This window comes from Cyprinus carpio, chromosome A21 (assembly GCF_018340385.1).
Source record: "Cyprinus carpio isolate SPL01 chromosome A21, ASM1834038v1, whole genome shotgun sequence".
Classification (NCBI taxonomy): domain Eukaryota; kingdom Metazoa; phylum Chordata; class Actinopteri; order Cypriniformes; family Cyprinidae; genus Cyprinus; species Cyprinus carpio.
The window spans coordinates 21922351-21944674 of NC_056592.1; the positions used below are offsets into that span (position 1 = coordinate 21922351).

At 41.6% G+C, this 22324-nt stretch overlaps 3 protein-coding genes across 8 annotated transcripts; all 3 read left to right on the plus strand.

Annotated features, from left to right (window-relative positions):
• Positions 1-334: 334 nt before the first annotated feature.
• LOC109088897 (UPF0461 protein C5orf24 homolog) lies at positions 335-3069 on the plus strand. Of its 5 annotated transcripts, none has more exons than XM_042711332.1 (3): positions 335-705; positions 1443-2157; positions 2773-3069. In XM_042711332.1, the coding sequence occupies exons 1-3, from the start codon at positions 660-662 to the stop codon at positions 2957-2959; spliced, it is 948 nt and encodes a 315-aa protein (XP_042567266.1). In that variant the 5' UTR covers positions 335-659; the 3' UTR covers positions 2960-3069. The 5 variants fall into 5 exon arrangements, with proteins under 5 accessions (XP_042567266.1, XP_042567271.1, XP_042567270.1 ...); XM_042711337.1 differs by having other exon boundaries at positions 343-705; positions 1547-2157; positions 2773-3068; XM_042711336.1 differs by having other exon boundaries at positions 344-705; positions 1466-2157; positions 2773-3067.
• A 1414-nt stretch (positions 3070-4483) lies between these two features.
• LOC109073405 (thioredoxin domain-containing protein 15-like) lies at positions 4484-6620 on the plus strand. 2 transcript variants are annotated; one of them, XM_019089537.2, is made up of 5 exons: positions 4489-4695; positions 4779-5080; positions 5909-6072; positions 6163-6293; positions 6375-6620. In XM_019089537.2, exons 1-5 carry the CDS (start codon positions 4617-4619, stop codon positions 6569-6571), a joined length of 873 nt encoding a protein of 290 aa, XP_018945082.1. In that variant the 5' UTR covers positions 4489-4616; the 3' UTR covers positions 6572-6620. The 2 variants fall into 2 exon arrangements, with proteins under 2 accessions (XP_018945081.1, XP_018945082.1); XM_019089536.2 differs by having other exon boundaries at positions 4484-4695; positions 5909-6293.
• Positions 6621-6774: 154 nt separating this feature from the next.
• LOC122134710 (pterin-4-alpha-carbinolamine dehydratase 2-like) lies at positions 6775-17005 on the plus strand. Its single transcript, XM_042711339.1, has 4 exons — positions 6775-7339; positions 10739-10864; positions 16023-16103; positions 16689-17005. Exons 1-4 carry the CDS (start codon positions 7280-7282, stop codon positions 16782-16784), a joined length of 363 nt encoding a protein of 120 aa, XP_042567273.1. The 5' UTR covers positions 6775-7279; the 3' UTR covers positions 16785-17005.
• The last annotated feature ends 5319 nt before the right edge of the window (positions 17006-22324 follow it).

A 22324-nucleotide genomic window follows, 5' to 3' on the forward strand; every position in this document is an offset into this window, starting at 1 on the left:
ACACTGATTTGAGTTTTCCAGTTGTGATCTGGGCTTTATTATTAATGTAATTTATTATTTGAACGTATTTTCATAGTCCTATTGTGTGTGTGTGTGTGTGTGTGTGTGTGTGTGTGTATGTATATATATATATATATGAGGCGTTGTGATTGGTTGAGTTTAATGATTGGCACCTGTCATTCAAACGGCAGGCAGCCCCGCGCAGGTGTCCCCGCGCGCTTCGCAAACGGCTGTGATTGGTCCATCCTGAGCAGCGCTGAGTAAAGTAACAGCTGTCAGCAGCGTCTCCGCATCAGTCTGAACAATAATGTGCGTCTCAGTAACGAGACAGACAGACAGACGTTTAAACGCTGATGTGGGAGGGAAGAGTGAAGGGTTAAATGAGTATGACGTGTTATTTAGATCCATCGTGTCAGAAGAACTCCACCGCTGCCAGTGCAGCTGCGCGCAGCACTCAGTGCGCATGCGCGTCATCCTCAGATTTCTTAATATTTAATATCAATGGCTGCCGCTGATTTCTAAAGCATCTCCTAAAATCACGAAGGAAGCTTTGACACGTTTTCTGAACCTCGAGGTGCACGTCAGTCTCTTGTGTTTTATTCGACGAGCTTCGATCATAATCGGTCAGAATTCATCTGTAGCACCAAAATGGGACAAAAATGTCACATTTAACCCTTTCCGCTCCAGAGTCGACATTACCGCGAGGTACAGTCACTGATCATCTCTTTACAACAGATGTGCATGGACTGAAGTGTGTGTGATGTGAGAACTGAAGGGGTTTGTCATGTGCACCAGTGACAGCTGTGTGCTTCTATAATGTTAATGTCACAGTTAAAGCTGCGCATGCTAATGCAGCCCAGACTGATGAAATATTATCAGAGCTTCTGATACAGGATCTGCACACATGCACAAATATTTCATGAAGAGCTCCAGCTGCTGAAGATGAGGATGATGATGATGGTCAACAGAGTAACACATCTATCAGACAGATCTCACCAGAACTGTTCAGTAGTACAGCTTTCTGAGATTTAGTTTGAATATGCAAATGTGACGACAGCTAATTAAATATGCACACATTTGCATGCACAACAGAAATCTAAACAGGATAGAGTCAGGATCATAATTCTTCTTTTGTTGACATACTAAAGGTTTTTCAGAGGGAGTTCTGGATTTCTCTTTGTATCACTGCATAAATCAGAAAATACTGTCAACAGACAGAAAACAAACATGTTTTTAGGAGTAAAATAATGTCTAAATCAGTGTGAATGATACAGTGGGTCTAGAAAAGAATCAGCCCTCTTTAAAATAACCACAGGTTGAAGAAATGGAGTTATTAGAGACACGTCCCAGCGGACGGAAGGCTTCAGAATATAGTTCTGTCCAGTTAAAAGAGAAGCAGTAATTCATGGTTGATGACTGGCTGCTTGTGATATGTCTTACAGCTCACCCTCACTTCCTGTTTCAGCAGGAAATAGACTGCACTCGCACAGCTGTTTCACGGGATCTTTATGCCGTGTCTCACTTTCTGTGTCCTGGTGTCTGTCAGCAGAAGATGATGCGTCAGGTGTCCAGCAGCGAGTACTGTGTGGACAGCAGGCCGTCGTGTTTAGCCGAGGACGGGAGACTCTCTCCGAGTCACTTTGATCTGTGTCCCACCAAGTTCTATCCGTCTCCTCCTCCTCAGCGCTCGCGACCGATGTGCTTCGCTTACCTGCCGCCTCCGGCCGCCGCCGTCCTCAAACCCACGCCGTGCCAGAGACAGGACCGCCACGAGGAGCCGCCAGTGTCCCCGGGGCCCGCAGCCGCTCAGGGCAGCAACAAGAGTGGGGACTCCAAAAAAAAGGGTGCGTCTGGGAGGTCTGGGAAACGCGGGCGTCCGGCGGGCACCACCAAATCAGCCGGATACAGAACCAGCACCGGCAGACCTCTGGGCACCACCAGAGCCGCCGGCTTCAAGACCAGTCCGGGACGGCCGCTGGGCACCACCAAAGCCGCGGGGTATAAAGTGAGTCCCGGTCGCCCGCCGGGGAGCATAAAGAGCCAGTCCCGCCTGAGCAAACTGAGCTACAGCGCCTGCAGCGGAGCCGCCTTTCCCTTCAGCATCACACACAAACCTGGAGCCTGCGGCGCTGCGCTGAAGGAGGAGACCCCCACAGAGTAACTGCACCCTTCACTCCTCGTATTACACTGGAGCAGTAGCTCAGCCGAGATTTAACTGTGCTCACTCTCAGTTCATCTGAGATCAGGATGAGTGTGTGTCTTCATCAGGTTTGTAGAAATGTAGCACTGCATCAGTGTCTCAGCAATGGATGCTCTGCAGTGAATGGGTGCCGTCAGAATGAGAGTCCAAACAGCTGATAAAAACATCACAATAATCCACAAGTAATCCACAGCACTCCAGTCCATCAGTGAACATCTGGAGAAGACAGAAGCTGACACACATCTTGGATGACCTGAGGATGAGCACACTTACAGCACATTTTCATCTGGGCTGAACTATTGCTTTACCTTTAATGCATCCTTAACCAAGCTTTCTGTCTTCTGTGTGTCACACAAAATGCTGAATTCACATCCTAACCAGTTCTGAACAATGACAGAATGATCTTTTTTCTGTGAATTAACTCTTTAATGTTTGCTAATGTATTTGGCTCAGTGTTTTTCATCAGGGTATTAGTGTTAGTGTTTGGCTGTTTTCATTGGGCTTCATGTTTTTCCGAAGCCTTGGATTGTGTTGTTTTCATCAATCATGTCTGTTTTTTCTTCCTTGTGTAGAACACAAAAAATGCTGTTACAAGCCCCACAGTTCCTCCTCAGCAGCTTCCCCGTACGAAACCAAAAAACCCCTCCGCCGATCAGCGTCATGCCATCGGAGGCCTTTTCCCCAGCGGCGGTGTGTCTGGACGGCGGTCAGTCGAGAAACAGTCTGACCATCCACAGCACTCTGCCAACATACTCCTGAACTCCTGCACGCGTCTGACACACACGTGATCTCTGTCACACACACACACACACACACACACACACACACACACACACACATGATCTCTGTCACACACACACATGATCTCTGTCACACACACACACACACACACATGATCTCTGTCACACACACACACACACACAGGACCTCTGTCATATGTAAAAACACACACACACACACAGGACCTCTGTCACACAGATCACTGAACTCTTCTGACTGCGGAGGGCTGTTTCTCCACTGAGGTGTGTTCTTCAGCTGTAAATACGTCTCCAGCGCTCATTGCATGTCATGTTGGGTTGTTATTGTTTGAGGTTTTTTATTTTGATGTACAACGGGTGCAATAGTTTAATCCCAACCCTCCACCAAAGACCTCCAGCAGCTCTCTATAGCGTGTGTGTGTGCGCGTGTGTGTGTGTGTGTGTGTGTGTGTGTGTGTGCACGCTCTTTAATTCCACACATCAGTCACCACACGTCTTCTAATACTTCCTTTTGTATTGTATTTACTACTCTGCCTCTGATGATTATTGTTGGTGTGGGAATGCTTCTTGTGAACAAGTGATGTAGAAATCTTCATACTGGTTTAATATCACAGTGATGGAGATCAGCAGTAGTCTGTAAGTAGCAGTGTGTGGCATTAAGGACAGGTTTATCTTCAGTATTTGTTATATCCATATAATCAGTGATGTTGCTTGTGTCTTTCCCTCATTTATTTACTTTGTAATACAGTTACAATATGAATATATACATATTTGTGTGATTTATTAAAATGTATCTACATCAAGGAAGTCTTATTGCTGTTTATTTCATTCTACACCATTAAAATAACTAGATATCCATTAAATGTAATTTTACTTTAATGGTTTTAAAGTAGTGTACAGTGTAAACAATAGTAGTCCTACATATGTACAGATAAATGTAAACAACACAGGAATAGCCCATATTTCACAAATAATCACTGAAAAATACCAAACTAATTTCATAGTTTTACTTTTTCATAATGAGTGCAGGTATGATTTGACCTCAACATCAAATTTAGTTGATTGAGGTATAAATTACATAAAAGAATGTTAAAATGGACAGATATTAGTGAACTGGTCGAGTGCAATGCGTCCAAATAATTCAGTTCAATTGAAATGTATTTGTATAGTGCTTTTCACAATACACATCATTTAAAAAATGCTGCTATTAACTCTTCATGTGTATTTTCAGTTCAGTGACTAATAGTAAAGTTTATTCGTTATGCGGTTACACACCGAGCGCTGTGATTGGCCCATCCACAGAAGCGCGGAGAAAAGAAGCAAGAACCTCGTGCGTACGGACCAATCACAGTGTCCTGGGTTTATCCGCATTATTAATTATATTTAACCACTTGAGGGGGTTTTCTTTCACAGGCCAGGAAGAAGTTTATCACTTCTGAGCTTTATGTTCAAATTTCAACACAAAATCGTCCTGAGTGCTGCTAAATATGTTTACGTCACGCCCCTGTTTACATTGGAGTAGCGTGACGTCGTCAGTAGCGTAGCTGCGTGAACCGGAAGACGAAGTTGCCGAATCTTTCCTCTAGAGTCCGCTGAAAGAAAACATCAACATTATTGTGATCATCGCGCTGAACTGTCTGTCCGTTAATGGCGGTAAAATGTCCCCAGCACCGGACAGATTCCGCAGTATGGCGATCATGCTGTTAGTCGCCGGGATCGCGCGTCTGTCGCGCGGAGGTAAGGTATAATCCCTCAGACTGCGTGGCGCGAGGATGCGAGGGACGCGAGCGCTGATCTGACGCCTCTTTCTGTGCTTCCAGATGTAGCGGAGCTCCCTGATCAGGCGGATGTGCCGCAGAAGCGCTTCCGGACGGCGGAGATGGCCGACGCGGTGATGGGAGCCGCTCAGTCCGCGGGGCTGGAGCCGCTGCCGGGGGAAGCGTGTGCTGGCGGCCGCTGTGAGGAGAGCAGCCCGTCCGAAGCGCTGCTGTCCGCCGTCCTTCACAGCGAGGCCCAGAGCCAGAACTCCACCGAGCCCGCCAAGACCTACAAAGTCAGCTGCGACCGGAGGAACATCACGGGCATCGAGCGCTTCACGGTGCTGCTGCTCAACGCGTCTCAGGTACCGGTACACCACCGCTCGAAGACCGGAGCCGGTGTTTCTAATGAGGCTCTTCTGCTCGCCGGGACACAATACAGAACAAGTATTACAGTGTAAACAGCTCTATGTGGATGTATATTAAACTGTAATTTATTTCTGTGATGTGCAGCTGTATTTTCAGCATCATTACTCCAGTCTTCAGTGTCACATGATCTTCAGAAATCAGTATAATATGATGATTTGCTGCTCAAGAAACATTTCTGATTATTCTCTGTGATTATTCAAAAGTTTGGACTCAGTGTGATTTAAAGAAAATAATATTTTATTAATAAAGGACGCATTAAATTGATCAAAAGTGACAGTAAAGACATTTATAATGTTACAAAAGATTTCTGTTTTAAATAAATGCTTTTCTTTTCAACTTTCTGTTCATCTGTGAATCCTGAAAAATAAAATGTATCACAATTTACACAAAAATAATGTGCAGCACAACTGTTTTCAACATTGATAATAATCAGAAATGTTTCTTGAGCAGTAAATCATCATATTAGAATGATTTCTGAAGATCATGTGACACTGAAGACTGGAGTAATGATGCTGAAAATACAGCTGCACATCACAGAAATACATTACAGTTTAACAGAGATTCACACAGAAAACAGCTGTTTTACATTATAATAATATTTTGCTTTTGGTGAGCAGAAGAGACTTCTTGTTCTGAATCCTGATCACTCCAGTCTTCTGTCTGGTAGTGTTCTGTGTGCTAGTATTGTGGTGTAGTAGCTGCTCTCAGGGGGGTCAGTAACATGTGGTTCAGGTGGTTTCATGCCGTCTCTCACTTCTCCGCAGGACCTGATGGAGCTCCTGAACGCCAACAGCACTGAATGCTCCCTGGTTCTCTTTTACACCACGTGGTGTCAGTTTTCTGCGAACCTCGCCCCGCACTTCAACGCCCTGCCGCGGGTCTTTCCCAGCATGCACTTCCTGGCGCTGGACGCGTCCCAGCACAGCAGGTTGATCAGTGCCGTTCCCTCGTCGCAGTCCGGCTCGTTGAGGATGCTTCTGTGTTCATCAGCTGCGTTTCTCTCTCGCTCTGTTCACAGTCTCTCCACGCGCTTCGGAACCGTGGCCGTGCCCAATATCCTCCTGTTTCAAGGAGCCAAACCCATGGCCAGGTTCAACCAGACGGACAGAACGCTGGAGACGCTGACCTCCTTCATCACTAACCAGACAGGTGCGGCTCTGATCCGGCAGGTGGTGATTATCCGCTGCATGCACTACATGCTGACGCTGCTGTTTTCCCACCGTTCTCTAGGTTTTGAAGCTGGTCCAGATCAGACAGTACGGGACGAGGACCGGGTCGGACCTCTGCCCGCGGCTCCCGTCAAAAGCATCGACTGGCTCTTTGTGTTTTCGGTGCTGTTCATATCCGGCTTCGCTCTCTATGCGGTCCTCTGCACAGACAGCGTTCGCTGGCTCATCCCAGGACAGGACCACGAGCATCAGGACTAGAGTCTGACCTGAATCTACATACTTGTGGAATAAATAAGGACCTGAATGACCTGCTCGTATTGTTGTGTACTTCTTGTTTGGATGCTTTAAGTAAGTAGTGCACTAGCACTCCATTGAGAACACAGCCCAGGACTGGGGTTGGTAAAGTAACTGAAGGATGCATCCGATCACCCACAATCCTTTGCACAAATTGCAATTCATACAGTTGTTATGCAGCACCTAACAAAGCATATAATACTTGATATATTTGTGTTCTGTTATCTAGCCACTAGCTACCTAATTAAATATGCGACATTTGAGTGCATGAAGTGTGCCCTCGTGCGGGTTTTCGGGTAATGAAGTGCATTATCCGGGTATTTCAAGGTATTTTCAGTGAACGCACTCGCACTAGATATAAGACACAGAATCAGCATCTGTAGGCGATTTTGGGACGCAGCTATGGATTTGGAGATTTTATTTTATTTATTGTAAATTGTCATTACCTGTACTGCATTAATAAAAAGTCAGTTAATATAACTATTTTTAATATGAAGTATTTCAGTAAGTATTTTGGCGCGTGACCGCGGAAGGCGGGTCCTCGCATGCGCACTTACTAGAGCGCTTCGGGACCCTCGTCTGCTACAGTCCTCAGAAGGGCAGGACGCAACCTTACTAGTGTGCATCAGTCAGCAGTGATCAGGCGGACTCGGGCAGCCCTTCAGCGGGTTAATGTTCACTCCGAGCGCTCTAAGCAGAATAACCCGCTGCTACAGCCGCGCAGCTGGAATGGTAAGACACACTACAAACTGTATAGAACAGACAAACGCGTTTTTACTAAGATCTCGAACGCTTTGGCGGCCGCGCGTGATTGTGACGTCGGCAGCTGCTCGACCAATCAGCGACTCCCGTACGAGTTTTCTAGAGCGAGGATCCGATAGTGATCGATTGAATGCGAACAGCCGAACACGGTCTGCATTGGCAAATAATTTGGTTTCCCCAAAAATGAGACGTGGCGTATTTTTTAAAGAGACGTTAGTTGTGTCCCGAATGACACGTGACCGCGCCAGTTTAACCTCAGCTCTCTCTCTCTCACTCTCTCTCTCTCTCGGTAATTTTACTATAAACATTATAACCTAAAAGAGAGCTTTTCTTTTTTTAAACCCTTTCTGTATTTATTTCTGTACGTCATCATGAGGATCAGTATATCCGCGGTCCTCATAACTCGCTCAAACACACACACACACACACACACACACACACACACACACACACACACAGACAGATGTGTTTCAGAAGGCCTTGTATGTAGTTATTCTGACCGATACTAGATTACAGGTGCTGGTCATATAATTAGAAAATCATCAAAAAGTTGATTTATTTCACTAATTCCATTCAAAAAGTGAAACTTGTATATTATATTCATTCATTACACACAGACAGATATATTTTCAATGTTTCTTTCTTTTAATTTTGATGATTATAACTGACAACTAAGGAAAATCCCAAATTCAGTATCTCAGAAAATTAGAATATAACTTAAGACCAATACTAAGAAAGGATTTTTAGAAATCTTGTCCAACTGAAAAGTATGAAGATGAAAAGTATGAGCATGTACAGCACTCAATACTTAGTTGGGGCTTCTTTTGCCTGAATTACTGCAGCAATGCGGCGTGGCATGGAGTGGATCAGTCTGTGGCACTGCTCAGGTGTTATGAGAGTCCAGGTTGCTCTGATAGTGGTCTTCAGCTCTTCTGCATTCTTGGGTCTGGCATATCGCATCTTCCGCTTCCCAATACCCCATAGATTTTCTATGGGGTTAAGGTCAGGCGAGTTTGCTGGCCAATTAAGAACAGGAATACCATGGTCCTTAAACCAGGTACTGGAAGCTTTGGCACTGTGTGCAGGTGCCAAGTCCTGTTGGAAAATGAAATCTGCATCTCCATAAAGTTGGTCAGCAGCAGGAAGTATGAAGTGCTCTAAAACTTCCTGGTATACGGCTGCGTTGACCTTGGACCTCAGAAAACACAGTGGACCAACACCAGCAGATGACATGGCACCCCAAACCATCACTGACTGTGGAAACTTTACACTGGACCTCAAGCAACGTGGATTGTGTGCCTCTCCTCTCTTCCTCCAGACTCTGGGACCCTGATTTCAAAACTTACTTTCATCAGAGCACATAACTTTGGACTACTCAGCAGCAGTCCAGTCCTTTTTGAAGCGAGACGCTTCTGACGCTGTCTGTTGTTCAAGAGTGTCTTGACACAAGGAATGCTCAGCTGAAACACATGTCTTGCATACGTCTGTGCGTAGTGGTTCTTGAAGCACTGACTCCAGCTGCAGTCCACTCTTTTTGTATCTCCCACACATTTTTTAATGTTTTTTTTTCACAATCCTCTCCAGGGTGCGGTTGTCCCTATTGCTTGTACACTTTTTTCTACCACATCTTTTCCTTCCCTTTTCCTCTCTATTAATGTGCTTGGACACAGAGCTCTGTGAACAGCCAGCCTCTTTTGCGATGACCTTTTGTGTCTTGCCCTCCTTTGTGCAAGGTGTCAATGGTCATCTTTTGGACAACTGTCAAGTCAGCAGTCTTCCCCATGATTGTGTAGCCTACAGAACTAGACTGAGAGACCATTTAAAGGCCTTTGCAGGTGTTTTGAGTTAATTAGCTGATTAGAGTGTGGCACCAGGTGTCTTCAACATTGAACCTTTTCACAATATTCTAATTTTCTGAGATACTGAATTCGGGATTTTCCTTAGTTGTCAGTTATAATCATCAAAATTAAAAGAAATAAACATTTGAAATATATCACTCTGTGTGTAATGAATGAATATAATATACAAGTTTCACTTTTTGAATGGAATTAGTGAAATAAATCAACTTTTTGATGATACTCTAATTATATGACCAGCACCTGTATATTATGTTATTAAAATTGCAGTGAAATGGGTTAGACACGTTATAACCCTGTTCACCCGACAGATGGCGACAGAGACCCGTTAGTGCAGAACTCAACACTAACTCAACTCATTCTTATTATTTTGTGTGTGTGTGTGTGTGTGAGAGAGAGAGAGAGAGAGAGAGTGTGTGTGTGTGTGTGTGTGTGTGTGTGTGTGTGTGTGTGTGTGTGTGAGAGTGTGAGAGAGTCGAGAGTGTGTGTGTGTGTGTGTGTGTGTGTGTGTGTGTGTGTGTGTGTGTGTGTGTGTGTGTGTGTGTGTGTGTGAGAGAGAGAGAGAGAGAGAGAGTGTGTGTGTGTGTGTGTGTGTGTGTGTGTGAGAGAGAGTGAGAGTGTGTGTGTGTGTGTGTGTGTGTGAGAGAGAGAGTGAGAGTGTGTGTGTGTGTGTGTGTGTGTGTGTGTGAGAGAGAGAGAGAGCGTGTGTGTGTGTGTGTGTGTGTGTGTGTGTGTGTGAGAGAGAGAGAGCTAGAGTGTGTGTGTGTCTGTGTGTGTGACATCATGCATTGACAATATTTGCTACAAGCAAAGTGGGACACTTTTTCTCCTTCAAGGACAAAAGCATGATTCATCTGCACTCTCAGAACAAAAGCTGTAACTCACTGATGGATAAAGGGTCAATGCTAACATATCAGTACCTTAAAAACAATAAAAATAAGTCTTTTATGAAGCACATATTAGCACCTAAAGTGTACATATTAGTGCTTCTTAAAAGTGACTGTTTGAACCTTTTTAAAGAGCATATATAGTCTGTTGGTGCTGCAGATGCTCTGGGGGTCTCATTTTGTCTCTTGATGTACATTTATAGGCAAATTTAGCCTTAAACCAGGAAGTTTTCATTCTATAATCACTCCAGTCGTAATGAAAGTGTTCCCTTTACTCCTTTCTGTAACAATACTAAAACACTTTAGATGATTTTATTAGCTTTATAATTATACTGCAATTATTTTAAGAAATAGTAGACTAGAATCAGTTACTTTTTAAATTTATATTAAACAAAAAAGTTGTTGAGGTCAGTATGTTGAGGTAATCATTTGGTTTGATACACAAGAAGCTTAATGTTATTGGTTTATTTCATATAACTTTATGAATGCATAAACATGTAGATAATACAGTGTGCAGTTTGAGCTCTGTAGTCACATCTGCTGCTGAATCTGAACACCTGAGGGAACGCTGCATCTTCTTGTGGTGAGTGTGATGGGGCTGATGTGTGATCTAATGCTGTGTCCAGGCCACAGACTGGCTGTCCTCCGCCGAGAGAGAGCAGTTCCTCCTGGAGCTCAAGGCCACTGGATGGATGGAGGTCGAGGACCGCGACGCTCTTCACAAGGAGCTGCACTTCAAAAGCTTTAACCAGGTTTAACTCTAGATGTCGCTGCCGCTGTCTCAGCACACAGAGCTGCAGGCCAGACTCTGGTGCTCTGAATCCAGCGCATGAGTCTGTGTTGCTGTTCAGGGCCGTGAGCTCCAAATGGCTTTTACAGAGAGACGCAGAAACGGCTGAAATCCCTCTCACACTTTATTAGTTGCAGGTGTAAACCTCTTGCTGGAAGCCCTTGTTGAGCGGCATGTGTTTTGATGGCTGAGTGAAAGACTAAAAAGTTTGAAAGAAGTCTCTTCTGTTCATCAAGGCTGCTTTTATTTGATCAAAAATACGGTTTAAAATGTGGAATATTATTACCATTAAAAACAGCTGTTTTCTGTGTGAATCTGTTAAAATTTAATTTATTTCTGTGATCAAAGCTGGATTTTCAGCATCTTCAGAATCACATGATCTTCAGAAAATATGCTGATTATTAGAAACATCTGATTATGTTGAAAACAGTTGTGCTGCACAATATTTTTGTAGAAACCGTGATGCATTTTATTTTTCAGGATTCACAGATGAACACAAAGTTGAAAAGAACAGCTTTTATTAGAAATAGAAATCTTTTGCTGACACTTTTGATCAACTGAATGCATCTTTGATGAATTAAAGTATTAATTTCATTAAGGAAACAGGTCGCACTGACCCCAGACGCTGAAACACTGGTGTGTGTGTACGTGTTTTCTCTCTCTTCCCCCTCAGAGCTGCTCGTGTCAGTCTGTATTACCGTGAGCCACAGCAGAGCTGTTCTTGGCAGCAGCTGAAGTTTTGATCAAAATGATTTCTTTCACAAACAATCAGATTGGTTAAAATGTTTCATGTGCCTCAGAGAACCACTAACTCTCCCATCAGTCCCTCTGTTTCTCTTTCACGCTGTCTTTTGTTCACTTTGTTTGCCTCTCTTGTAATAGTGACCTCACTGTTTTCCATTCGCACATCTCAGTCCTTCTCGTTCTCTCTTTTGCATGTAGTTCATTTTCGGCATCCTTCATCTCCTGGCTTTTCCCTGGACTTTAGCTGTGCTGATGAAGCAACATATTCAGAGAAATCTCATTCAAGAAGAACTGTTGTGTGAAAGATGATGGAGATCTGATTAACAGACATTACACTGTGCTAGAAATCAATTGATTAAACGGTTACAGAACATAGAAGCTCCGTTGTTGAAATGCAGGTCATCTCTGATCAAAAGTGCACTTTCTTTAGACTAGAACTCATTATTTTATTTAATCTACTTCTGGGTTTCTGCGGGACTTAATTCACAGATGAGGGCCAAAAGGTCTTAAATTCATAAAGTTGTGGGATTAAATGATGCATGCACTGCAAAAAAATGAATATCTGCCAAATATCTAAACATCTTTAAATCACGGTATATTTACTGCAGATGTAAAATGAACACAAAGAGTCTTGTTTTCTGAGAACTGCATCAAAATCAGTGTGTGAACAGGGAATGAAAAAGACAGTGCAGTCCGTTGGCAGATGTATTTGTTCTTTTAATCATAAACTCATTTTCATCATGATCCTTATAAAACAAGACTTTATATCTGATATATCATGTTGCTTCTCGAGTGAATGATCTTTAGACGTTTGCACTGGAAGACAAGACAAAAATACTGCAGAAAAACATCATTTTTGCAGTGAGATCAGAAGATACAGTAACAGTATTGCCATGCTGTACAGTTTGTGTCAAAAAGTAATGCAGATCTTTCGTAAATTGTGTTTTCAAACATTGAAGGGTTAATAATTCAGGAGATTGGGAGTATTGTGTTCCAATCTTTATTGTAATCAATCAGAGCTCAAGCGAAACCCATCAGAGAACTCCTGGCGTCTGTGGGGTCTCCGAGCGCTCTGGCTTCAGAAGAGATGCTGACTATGGACTGCAAAATCAATAGATGCATCAGTTTTCCAAAGAGAGGATACACCCTTCTGACTTTCATATGATTTTGGTGGCCACAGTAAAATTTAAAATATCTGAGATTTAAACAGTCGAATATAATGCTTGTCAGTGCTGTATTATTCAGGAGAGCGTTATATCAAGCAGCTGGTGGCATCAGGAGGGCCCGGGCCCCTGAGAGGAGCCGTAATCATGCTCATTTAAGCTATGAAGCGTCTGACGCGGCATCGGCTCTGAGAGATGATCACGCTTCGAGCGAGACTTTGGCAGCCTCCGGAGCCCAATCTGTCTGTGTTTAGGCCCAGTCCTGCGCTCGAGAAAGCCCATCTGTAAATAGCAGCACATGTGTTCGAAAGCCACCGCGACGTTCAAATGGGCTCATCCAGTGTTTTATGACAATCATGCCGTAATAACACAAAATGCCCCTAAAGTGGCGTGCGGGGAAACATGCGGCGGTGGTTCTGATTACTGGAGATGAGGGCCTGTAACATGTCAAGACTAATTACCTGCTCCTGACAGAGCGAGGGAGGCTTCGGCCGAGGCGCTGGCTGCACACAGTACACAGCAAACAAAAGACCCGCGCACCTCCGTCCTTGACCTCTTCAGTGCCTGTTAGAGGCCGAGTCCGTTTGCGTTTTTAATGTGGCACAACACAAGCTGTTTGAATTCGTTTAGCACTCTGATAAGTCTGCGATTCAGAGCTCAAGTCAGATCGAATCAGACCAGTTCAATAGTCAAAGCTTATTTTGTTGTCAGATACTGACTTGTTTTTTCGCCTGACAGAAACGTAACGCCGTGAAGGAAGTGTCTTGGCGATCACTAACATGCCCCGCTATTGAATAATGGCCAGTATTCCTAATGAAAGCTGAGCAGAAGCTGACCTTGTGCTTAAATTGCGATGGAGTCGAGTTGCAGGATTTTGTCAATCAGTTTAAATGGATAACAGGACGGTTTGCTTGATAGCCGGTTTGATAAAATAGCCAATTGTGTTGCATCATGTGTTCATCATGTGGTCAAATGACACTCGTAATTTCCTCCTCCTCTTTATTTTTTTTTTTTTAACTACTCCTGTTTCACGATGAGAGCGTTTGGCCAAGCCCACAGATTTGTCTGCGAAGGCTTGTGTACAATGGCGGTTCAGTTGACTTAATTAGCTGAGGAAGTATTTAAAGGCTTAATTGAGATTGCATTGGGAAATTGCTCTGAAATAGCCAGTGTGTTTTTTTCTCACAGGCGGTTTAGCTTGAGCGAGATCTGACCCGCTCGAATAACCGCGCGCAGCTTCTGATTGGAGGACGCAGGAACTCTGTCATCCTCCAATCACAGCTCATCTAAACATGAGCTCGCATAATCTCACTATTTAGATTGAGACTTCCTATACAAAGTTTTATAAACTGAAACAATTGCTGTCATGGACTCTACAGAAAATCTCTATTCACTTTGCCAAACCTGCTGTCCATTCCTCTGTTAAATATGAACATAATGTCCCATTACAGTGTGTAAAAATATATGCCTTTCAAAAAAATTGGCTTTCGGAGTGACTGGCCTTTGTATTTGAGTTATTGTAATGCTCAGCTTTTTAACCCTCTCTTGTTGTTCAGTCAGTTTTGACTGGAAAGGGTCTTTTTTTTTCTTTTTTTTTTCTTTTTTTCTTTTTTATTTATTGGAATGGTACAAAACATGGTAAAGGTTTAGGCTCTTGCTATGTGAACACACACACACACACACACAAATTAATGGACGTGATTCTAAAAGGTCAAATGGTCCTGAAAAAAATAGTCACTTTTGTGTTGTTCTCTGTAAAATTACCACATTGGAAACGAATGTGAAGTGAATTTCGTCTAGTGGAAACATTTGGTACTGCGCCCAAACAAAACCTCTCTGAAAGGTTTTTTTTTTATTTTATTTTTTATTTTTTTTTGAGATACCAAATGTGGAACACAACTTGTTTAGATTTATGCCTTCAAGCAGTTTTAGAGTGTAATATCAGTATAGAGTATATTATCAGATATTCCGGTAACACTTTCCTTAAAGCCTTTTCATATAACTTTATATAACTATATAAAAACTATTTAAATTAATTATTATAAAAGTAGTTTTAATGCATGAATTATGCCTTGCAATGCACTTTATAATGTTTTGTAATATCTCATGAATAATAATAATAATAATGTTTTATTTATATAGCGCATTTCAAATACCCAAGGACACTTTACATACGGTAAATAACAGATAATATACAACATGAACAGGTATACAGCAGGCAGAGGTGAGATAATATGCAATATACAAGATAAGTTACAAAACAAGCGTAGAACAGAAAAATAAAGCAAGCAATCAATGAAGAAACATTGTAAATAAGTGAGTTTTGAGAACAGTTTTAAGGGTCTGGAGTGAACAGATAACATAGAGATCTTGTGGTAGTTTATTCCAGAGCTTGGCAGAAAGCCCTAGCACCCATGAACACTAGATTGCCCGAAATTTGGATAATTTGAATAATTGTAACCACAGTTATAGCATACATTATAATATTTATCTATTAGAATTTTAGAAAGTATAATGCATTAAAACGCATGACAAATATATTTTCATTGTTTATACTTTAATGCATTAAAACACACAATAATTTCTGAAAATATTTAATGCATTACAACATATATTATGAATACCTTTATTAACACATTATACATAAAGGTTTTTTAAGCAAACTGTTACCTATGTTTTTCATATAAAATTTAAAAATAGTATTTTTGTGCATTATTCATAACAATAAACTTAAACGTCTATAACCTATGTCTTGCCTATATAAACTAACATCTATGTTTTTTTTTTCACTTCAGAAAAAAATCCGCCAAATGTCTTCTTTAAAAGAGACCAAACTTAAGCCTGTGCTCATTCAAGATTCATGACAGTTTAAGTTGAAAATTTCATTTTCAGTTCTATGCTCAAAAAGTGGTTAACAGGTAACGAATAAATCATAACTAATCCATAAGAATAATTTAGTACCATAAAATATACAGCTAAAATTACAAAATATTAATAATAATAAAAAAAACATTACCAAATAAAACATATAGTACATTCATTACATTTAAATGAATTTTTGACGAGCACATGAGCAGCACTAGGCATTATTTCATGCTGATCATAATCAAGGAGAACCTGTCTGGTGTAAAACTGTGGTGCTTGAACTGTGTGCTAGATGAGTTGAGAGAGTCCAGTGATCTTCCAGCACCGTGTCTGTTTTCTTTTCCTCAGGCGTTCGGCTTCATGTGTCGAGTGGCTCTGCAAGCAGAGAAGATGAACCATCATCCGGAGTGGTTCAATGTTTATAACAAGGTAATAACTTCAAACCCAGCCGCGTATTTCTCACTCTTGAGCAGCAGTTTATAATGTTTTTCCAAATGTTTAACATGAATACACTGTGTTTAAAGAACATGAGAGGCCACACACATCAGGCCTTTGAAAGTGTCGCGTTTGCACGGCAAGCAGTTGCACTACGTAGTGCACTAGCTCACATTTCATGTCAGGCCGAGTGAGAAAAGTGGAGTGAGCGCTGGGAAATAATCCTGATGATCTGTAGTGGAAATTTTCTTTGTGAAGTAAGCAGTAGAGGTTTTTTAAATCAGCTTACTGTGTGGTAGGCCGACAACAATTATGTCTTCATTAAAGTGGCTGCAGTACAGGACAAGCTTGGGCTGTTCTCAATACTCACTATTGCAATCCCCTAACACACGGATAGAGGACCTCACTGTGTAATCAGCATAATAATGAAAACTAGCGTTCATAATGATAACATCAACATGTTTAATAAAAAAGAGGCCCCAAAACAGAGCCCTGAGGAACACCCCTAGTGATCTGTAAAGGTTAGGATATATCGAAAGCTTGCTGTTGATCATGACTGAATTTCTGGCTGTCTTTCAGGTCCAGATCACTTTATCGACACATGACTGTGGAGGACTGTCAAAGAAGGACATTCGACTGGCCAAATTCATTGATAAGGTGGCTCTGTCCCTGTAGCAGCTCTTCTTCTGGATTGTACATTCATTTTCAATATTTCAAATCTTTTGTATTGTATTCCCAAAAAGGGAAATAGTTGATGTGTTAATTCACATAGGTGTATATTTAAAATCACTCTTCTTGATCCGATCTACATGATTATGGTAAATGTATATTAAACATAATAATACTGTGAGTGTGGATCCATTTCATATTCATTAAAAATCTGATACAAATTCAAATCATTTGTTCAGGGACATATTTACATATGAAAATATGTGCATTAAAAATATATAATTAACAGAATTCATCACACTCAGAACTCATAAATATAGACATACATGTATGAAAATTGCTTTGTGCAGTGGGCTGGTAAACTTCCCTGAATGAAAAGAAATGCTCAAAAAATTATTTACGGATATAAGTACGGATATAAGAAGTCTGCACTTTTTCATGAGATGATTCGCAAGCTTGCAGAACTGCATTAAACAAAAACTCTGATGTTTTCAGCAGTGAGTGAATTCTGACCAATGTAAATGCCTCTGATTGACCATTGCATTCATGAAATCATCATATATGTCTTTGACTGGCTACATTGCTCAACACTGCAAAAACTTGTTGTAAATAGTAACTTTTGACGTTCTCCAAATTTTGTCAGATCTACAATTGCTTTTGCTTTCATTTAAGGGTATTTAACACCCTCTTACACCCCAGAGAATCAGGCCTGGGCTTGGCTAATCGCTCCAAATTGCAGCGGGGCTGACATCAGGGATTCCAAGACTAACAATATGCACCCCTTGCCATTCACAATTCCCCAGACCACCCCCCCAGGTGTATCCCATGCTGAGCATGTTTACATGCTACATGGATATATGCTAATAACTACCAGAAATCACCCGTTTTACCAGTTTACATGCAAATCAATAACCGTCAATCCAAGAAAAACATTTTTACAAGGCTTTAAATAAATAAAAATCAGGTTATTCTTCAGTAGTGACGTCATAAAGTAATGATTTGTGTACCAAACTCCATACATTTCATTTGTAATGACAGCTGATGATAAAACCCAAGAGTACTTTGAAATGTCAACAGGAATCTTGTACAGACTCATATTTTCCTTTCATTCCGTTTCTAAGCATGCAGCATTTTGACTGTACCACATTTACTTAGGCTACACAAGATGACAACACATGTTCATAATTTCTTGGGACAAGAAAGAGTGAATGTACAGTATGTTTCCTTTAAAGTGCAGTAAGGATGCCTTCCTGCACCTCAGTGAGCTGGCAGAATGCAGGTTAAGTTGAGCCCCGCTTTGTTGCATTACCAATGGCCAATCTAATTTACTTACTCTTTACTGAAAACTACTGCACCAACACTTTACACAAACCTTGGATGTTGTGGTAAAACAGCACTGGATGGAGTTAGAAGTAGAAAACATAATCTTCAGGAATTGTAGTTTGGTATTCACAAGAATAGAGTTACTTGCCCACTGTTAGAAGTAAAGTGTTGTGGTGTTTGGTGGTGTTATTGAGGATTTGCCATGCCTCAGTCAAAATTTTTTTGAGAAACTCTGAAGAAAAGATTATGTTTATCAGACTGGAAATGGATTCAAAACTATTTCAAAAGAGATCAGGATCCACCAATCTACCAGGCAAATTGTACAAATGGAAGATATTCAACACCACTGTCCGGGCCCCAAATATACTTAAAGATAAATTGAATAATAAACATGTATGACTTGGTTTTGAATGAAATCCAGCCATAACAAAGGTGATTTTGAGTTTGTTTTGGTGGTTCGAAACAGCTTGTCAGGACAACACCTTCAGGAAAACTTTGACTGTTAAACACCACCTAATTACCATTGGCAGATGATGACTCAATAGGCGGGTGTAACCTGGGGCTCCACCTCTAGAATTTTTTTTTTTTTTTTTTTTTTTACTTTTTCCAGTTTTGGCAAACTGCACTGTCTACTGGCTTGGGAGAAAAGAAAATGTAAGAAACTGGGATTGAATGTCCGCTATTATTTTGCATTACGACCACACCTTATCGTCCCCAGACTGATGGCTTGGCTGGATGTTTAAACCTATCCCTGAATAGCATGCTGTGCAAAGTTCTGACTGGCACCAGTGGCTATGTTACCTCAGGGATGGGCAGCTCTGGCACTCAAGATCCACTTTCTTGCAGAGTTTAGCTCTTATTCTAATCATACACCTAAACAAGTTAATCAAGATTAGGATTCAGGGTTATTAGAAAGCTACATGTAGGATTGCCTTTTCGATCAGGGTTGGAGCTAAACTCTGCAGGACAGTGGACCTCGAGAGCCAGAGTTACCCACTCCTGCTTTACTTAGTGGTTGCTCACCAAAAGGTCACCAAAAGACTCGCAAGTTGCTTTGTTGTATGGTCAGCAGGTAAGAGGACCTCTCGACCTGCTAAATAAACTGTGGAAGGGGCCTAAGGATGGTCAATCCAAATGCCAGACTTTCTGGAAGAAATTACATCACTGGCCCAAGGGCCCAGCACTCTCAGAAAACCTGGTATGATATAAGTGCCAAGGAGGGATCCTTAGTCCCAAGTTCTACTGTTGCTGACCACAAATGAAGTTGCTTTGTTGGCATAGAACCTACAAAGTATTGTGAAAGATTGGCTGCATCACCTGCAAGATCTCCATGCTGGAGCAATAAGCAAAACTGCCATATTAACTTGATAAAAAAAAGTCCACCCCAGGGCTGAGCCAGTAAGTACACCACTTTTTGTGCTATTGGTAAGGAGGATAAACCAGCAGAGCAGTGACCCCAGCCCTAAAAATGAGTCATTAAACCATTCATCAGTGAGTGGAGTAGTCTCATTGTGCTAGTTCCCGAAAGGATGGAGCACTCAGCTCAAAGCAACTACAACTGTTCTTCCTGCAGACAGATGCCTCTGGCGTCGGATTGAGGGCTGTGCTACTGCAGGAAATAGAAGGAGATTGCAGATCGCTGGCATTCCTGAGCTGGATTTCCCTGAGAGACCTGATACTCTAGAACAGGGGTGTCAAACGCAACCCCTTAAGGGCCGGAGCCCTGCAGAGTTTAGATTCAACCTCAATTAAACACACCTGATCCAACTAATCAAGTCCTTCAGGCTTATTTGAAAACTGCATGGTGTGTGTGTTGGAGCAGGATTGGGACTAAACTCTGAAGGGCTCTGGCCCTCTAGGAACTGAGTTTGACACCCCTGCTCTAAAAGAAGTGTTTGGCCAATACGTGGGCCCTGGATTCCCTCCATTTCTACCTTCTGGGGAGATCCTTTGTGCTAGAGATGGACCATGAGTGATTCTACAGTGACTGGAATGCATGAAAGACTCCAATGCACAAATGACAGTCTCTCTCCCTTCAGGCCTACAAATTCACTGTGAAATATTATCTGAGATCAGTGAACATGGTTGTAGAGTTCTTATCCAGTATCCCAGATGTAGATATGGGGACTTCTTTCTCAAGTTTTGTTAGAGTTTGATCCCAGTTGTCATTTGCAGATAGTTGAGTTTGCTCTCTGGTTCCCCAATTCCCCTTCATTTCAATACCCTTATTTGTTTAATAAAGACACAAAGTCATACATGAATTTAAAAATTCTTTATTTAACTTGATGTGGCGGTGAAGTAGATGTCGGCTGGCACATTGGTGCTATAAACCGTTCCCATGGCAGACACGGTGGATGGACACACACACAGTTAAACTGTTATGTCTCAAACTGGCCATCTGAGGACCAAACCAGTAGACATTACCCATGTTGCTTCAACACACAGTGTTTACTTGTGTTACATGGTGTACATACATACATGGCGGCAGGCATTTTGCCTCTTAAAAGACCTGAAAGGAATTTTATCAATGTTCTTATACCCTTTCTGGAATAATGATAAAGGATGACGCCAAGTATGGTGGGAAGGCGAGGAGTTGTTTGTTTGTTATGGTGCTTAAAAATAAGCAATCCTCTGTATTCCTGAAATGAGTGATGGTTTATAGTACTTGGTATCATATCATATATTGTATGGTATAATGTTAATCTGTTTGTTTAATGTTATAGAATATGATTACCCTTGAGTGTAAACTGTCAGATAATAGAGCTGCTAGTTAGTCTGTGACTAGCATTTGGCAAGATAAGCATTTACTGAAGAGTGCTCTTACACTGAAGAATTGCAGTCCCTGATTTGACGTTGCTTCCTTTGTTTTGTTTATTTCTGTAAATAATTAGAGTGTTGTTGTTTTTTTCTTGTATGTATTGTATACTTATTTTGGCACAATTTGTCATACTGTACTGCCTACTGGCTTAGGTTGGTAGTGTCCTCCATTCTTTATGACTCTTCCTTGGTGAGATCTTAGCTTTATTCAGTTTCTTAATAAGATTCCTTTGGTCAAGCTAGGAAGTGTAGCCTTCAGTTCCTGCTTTAACTCCTCCTGGAGAGATGATAACACAGCCTTCACTCCCTGTTTTAGCCCATCTGTCATGTTAAAGACCAGTGGTCACCCCTATCCTAGTGATCCTGTCCTCTTATTCCTGTTCCAACCGAAAGGTCAAGGTTGGCACGGTCCAGTTACCCCTGCTGGTAGATGCTGTAACTAAACCCTCTGGCTGCAAAAGTCATCGTTCTCCATAAACAGTTTGGGCAAGCAGCACAGAAGCATCAAATATGGAGGTGGAGTAGTAACTTCTTTAGAGCTGGCTTTTGAGCCTTGACTGTAATGTAAGATGTACAGCGCACTGCAGGGGTTCTGTTGAACATAAAAGAAGATATTTTGAAGAATGTGTGTGACCAAACTTATGATGGTCCCCACTGACTTCCATAGTATGAAAAAGTCAATGGCTACCATCAACTATTTGGTTACATTCTTCAAAATGACTTTTGTGTTCAGCAGAAGATAGAAACACATACAGGTTTGGAACGACACGAGGGAGAGTAAATGTGGACAGATTTTTAATTTTTGGGTGAACGGTCCGTTTAAGGCAATTTCCACTCGGCTAAATCTATCACGGAAGCTGCGTGGATTTACTTTAACAGGGTAAAGTTACTCCATAAACTACACTCCAGTTCAGTCCAGTACTACAGTTTATGATCGCGCAGCGCTTTTGTTTGCAATTTCGGCTAGCTTCACGTAACAGGAAATCGAAAAATAAATAAAATAAAATCAAGTCAGTCGTTTATTGTGACACCTATCCAGCGTTCTTAATCGATGAGTGGGACAGGCTCACTGACTGAAGAGGACAAAATCAGCAAAAACAGCTGCTAAATGTGACACGCACCGTCCAAATCGAGTCGTTTAGAGTCGGCTAGTGTGGTGAAACTGCGATATGTATTCATTCCAGTGGAAATTTATTTGTAAAAAATTTTTATCACTGTACCTGTTAATTACGAAAATAATAATATTAATAATAATAATAATAATATATAAAAATTATTATTATTACCACCAGTAATACAATTACTATTTATCATTAGTATTACTTACAAATATGCACAAGAACACAATAATTTAAGCGTGATCTATATTCGAACGTAATGTAGCCTACTATTCACTCCTGGCCTAC

Bases quoted from the DNA above. Each gene is read 5' to 3' on its own strand.
- LOC109088897 (XM_042711332.1), top strand. From the start codon at position 660: ATGTCACATTTAACCCTTTCCGCTCCAGAGTCGACATTACCGCGAG. The intron at 706-1,442 runs GTACAGTCACTG...TATGTCTTACAG, and splicing joins AGAGTCGACATTACCGCGAG to CTCACCCTCACTTCCTGTTT. The intron at 2,158-2,772 runs GTAACTGCACCC...TTCCTTGTGTAG, and splicing joins AAGGAGGAGACCCCCACAGA to AACACAAAAAATGCTGTTAC.
- LOC109073405 (XM_019089536.2), top strand. From the start codon at position 4,617: ATGTCCCCAGCACCGGACAGATTCCGCAGTATGGCGATCATGCTGTTA. The intron at 4,696-4,778 runs GTAAGGTATAAT...CTGTGCTTCCAG, and splicing joins CGCGCGTCTGTCGCGCGGAG to ATGTAGCGGAGCTCCCTGAT. The intron at 5,081-5,908 runs GTACCGGTACAC...ACTTCTCCGCAG, and splicing joins TGCTGCTCAACGCGTCTCAG to GACCTGATGGAGCTCCTGAA.
- LOC122134710 (XM_042711339.1), top strand. From the start codon at position 7,280: ATGTTCACTCCGAGCGCTCTAAGCAGAATAACCCGCTGCTACAGCCGC. The intron at 7,340-10,738 runs GTAAGACACACT...TGCTGTGTCCAG, and splicing joins ACAGCCGCGCAGCTGGAATG to GCCACAGACTGGCTGTCCTC. The intron at 10,865-16,022 runs GTTTAACTCTAG...TCTTTTCCTCAG, and splicing joins ACTTCAAAAGCTTTAACCAG to GCGTTCGGCTTCATGTGTCG.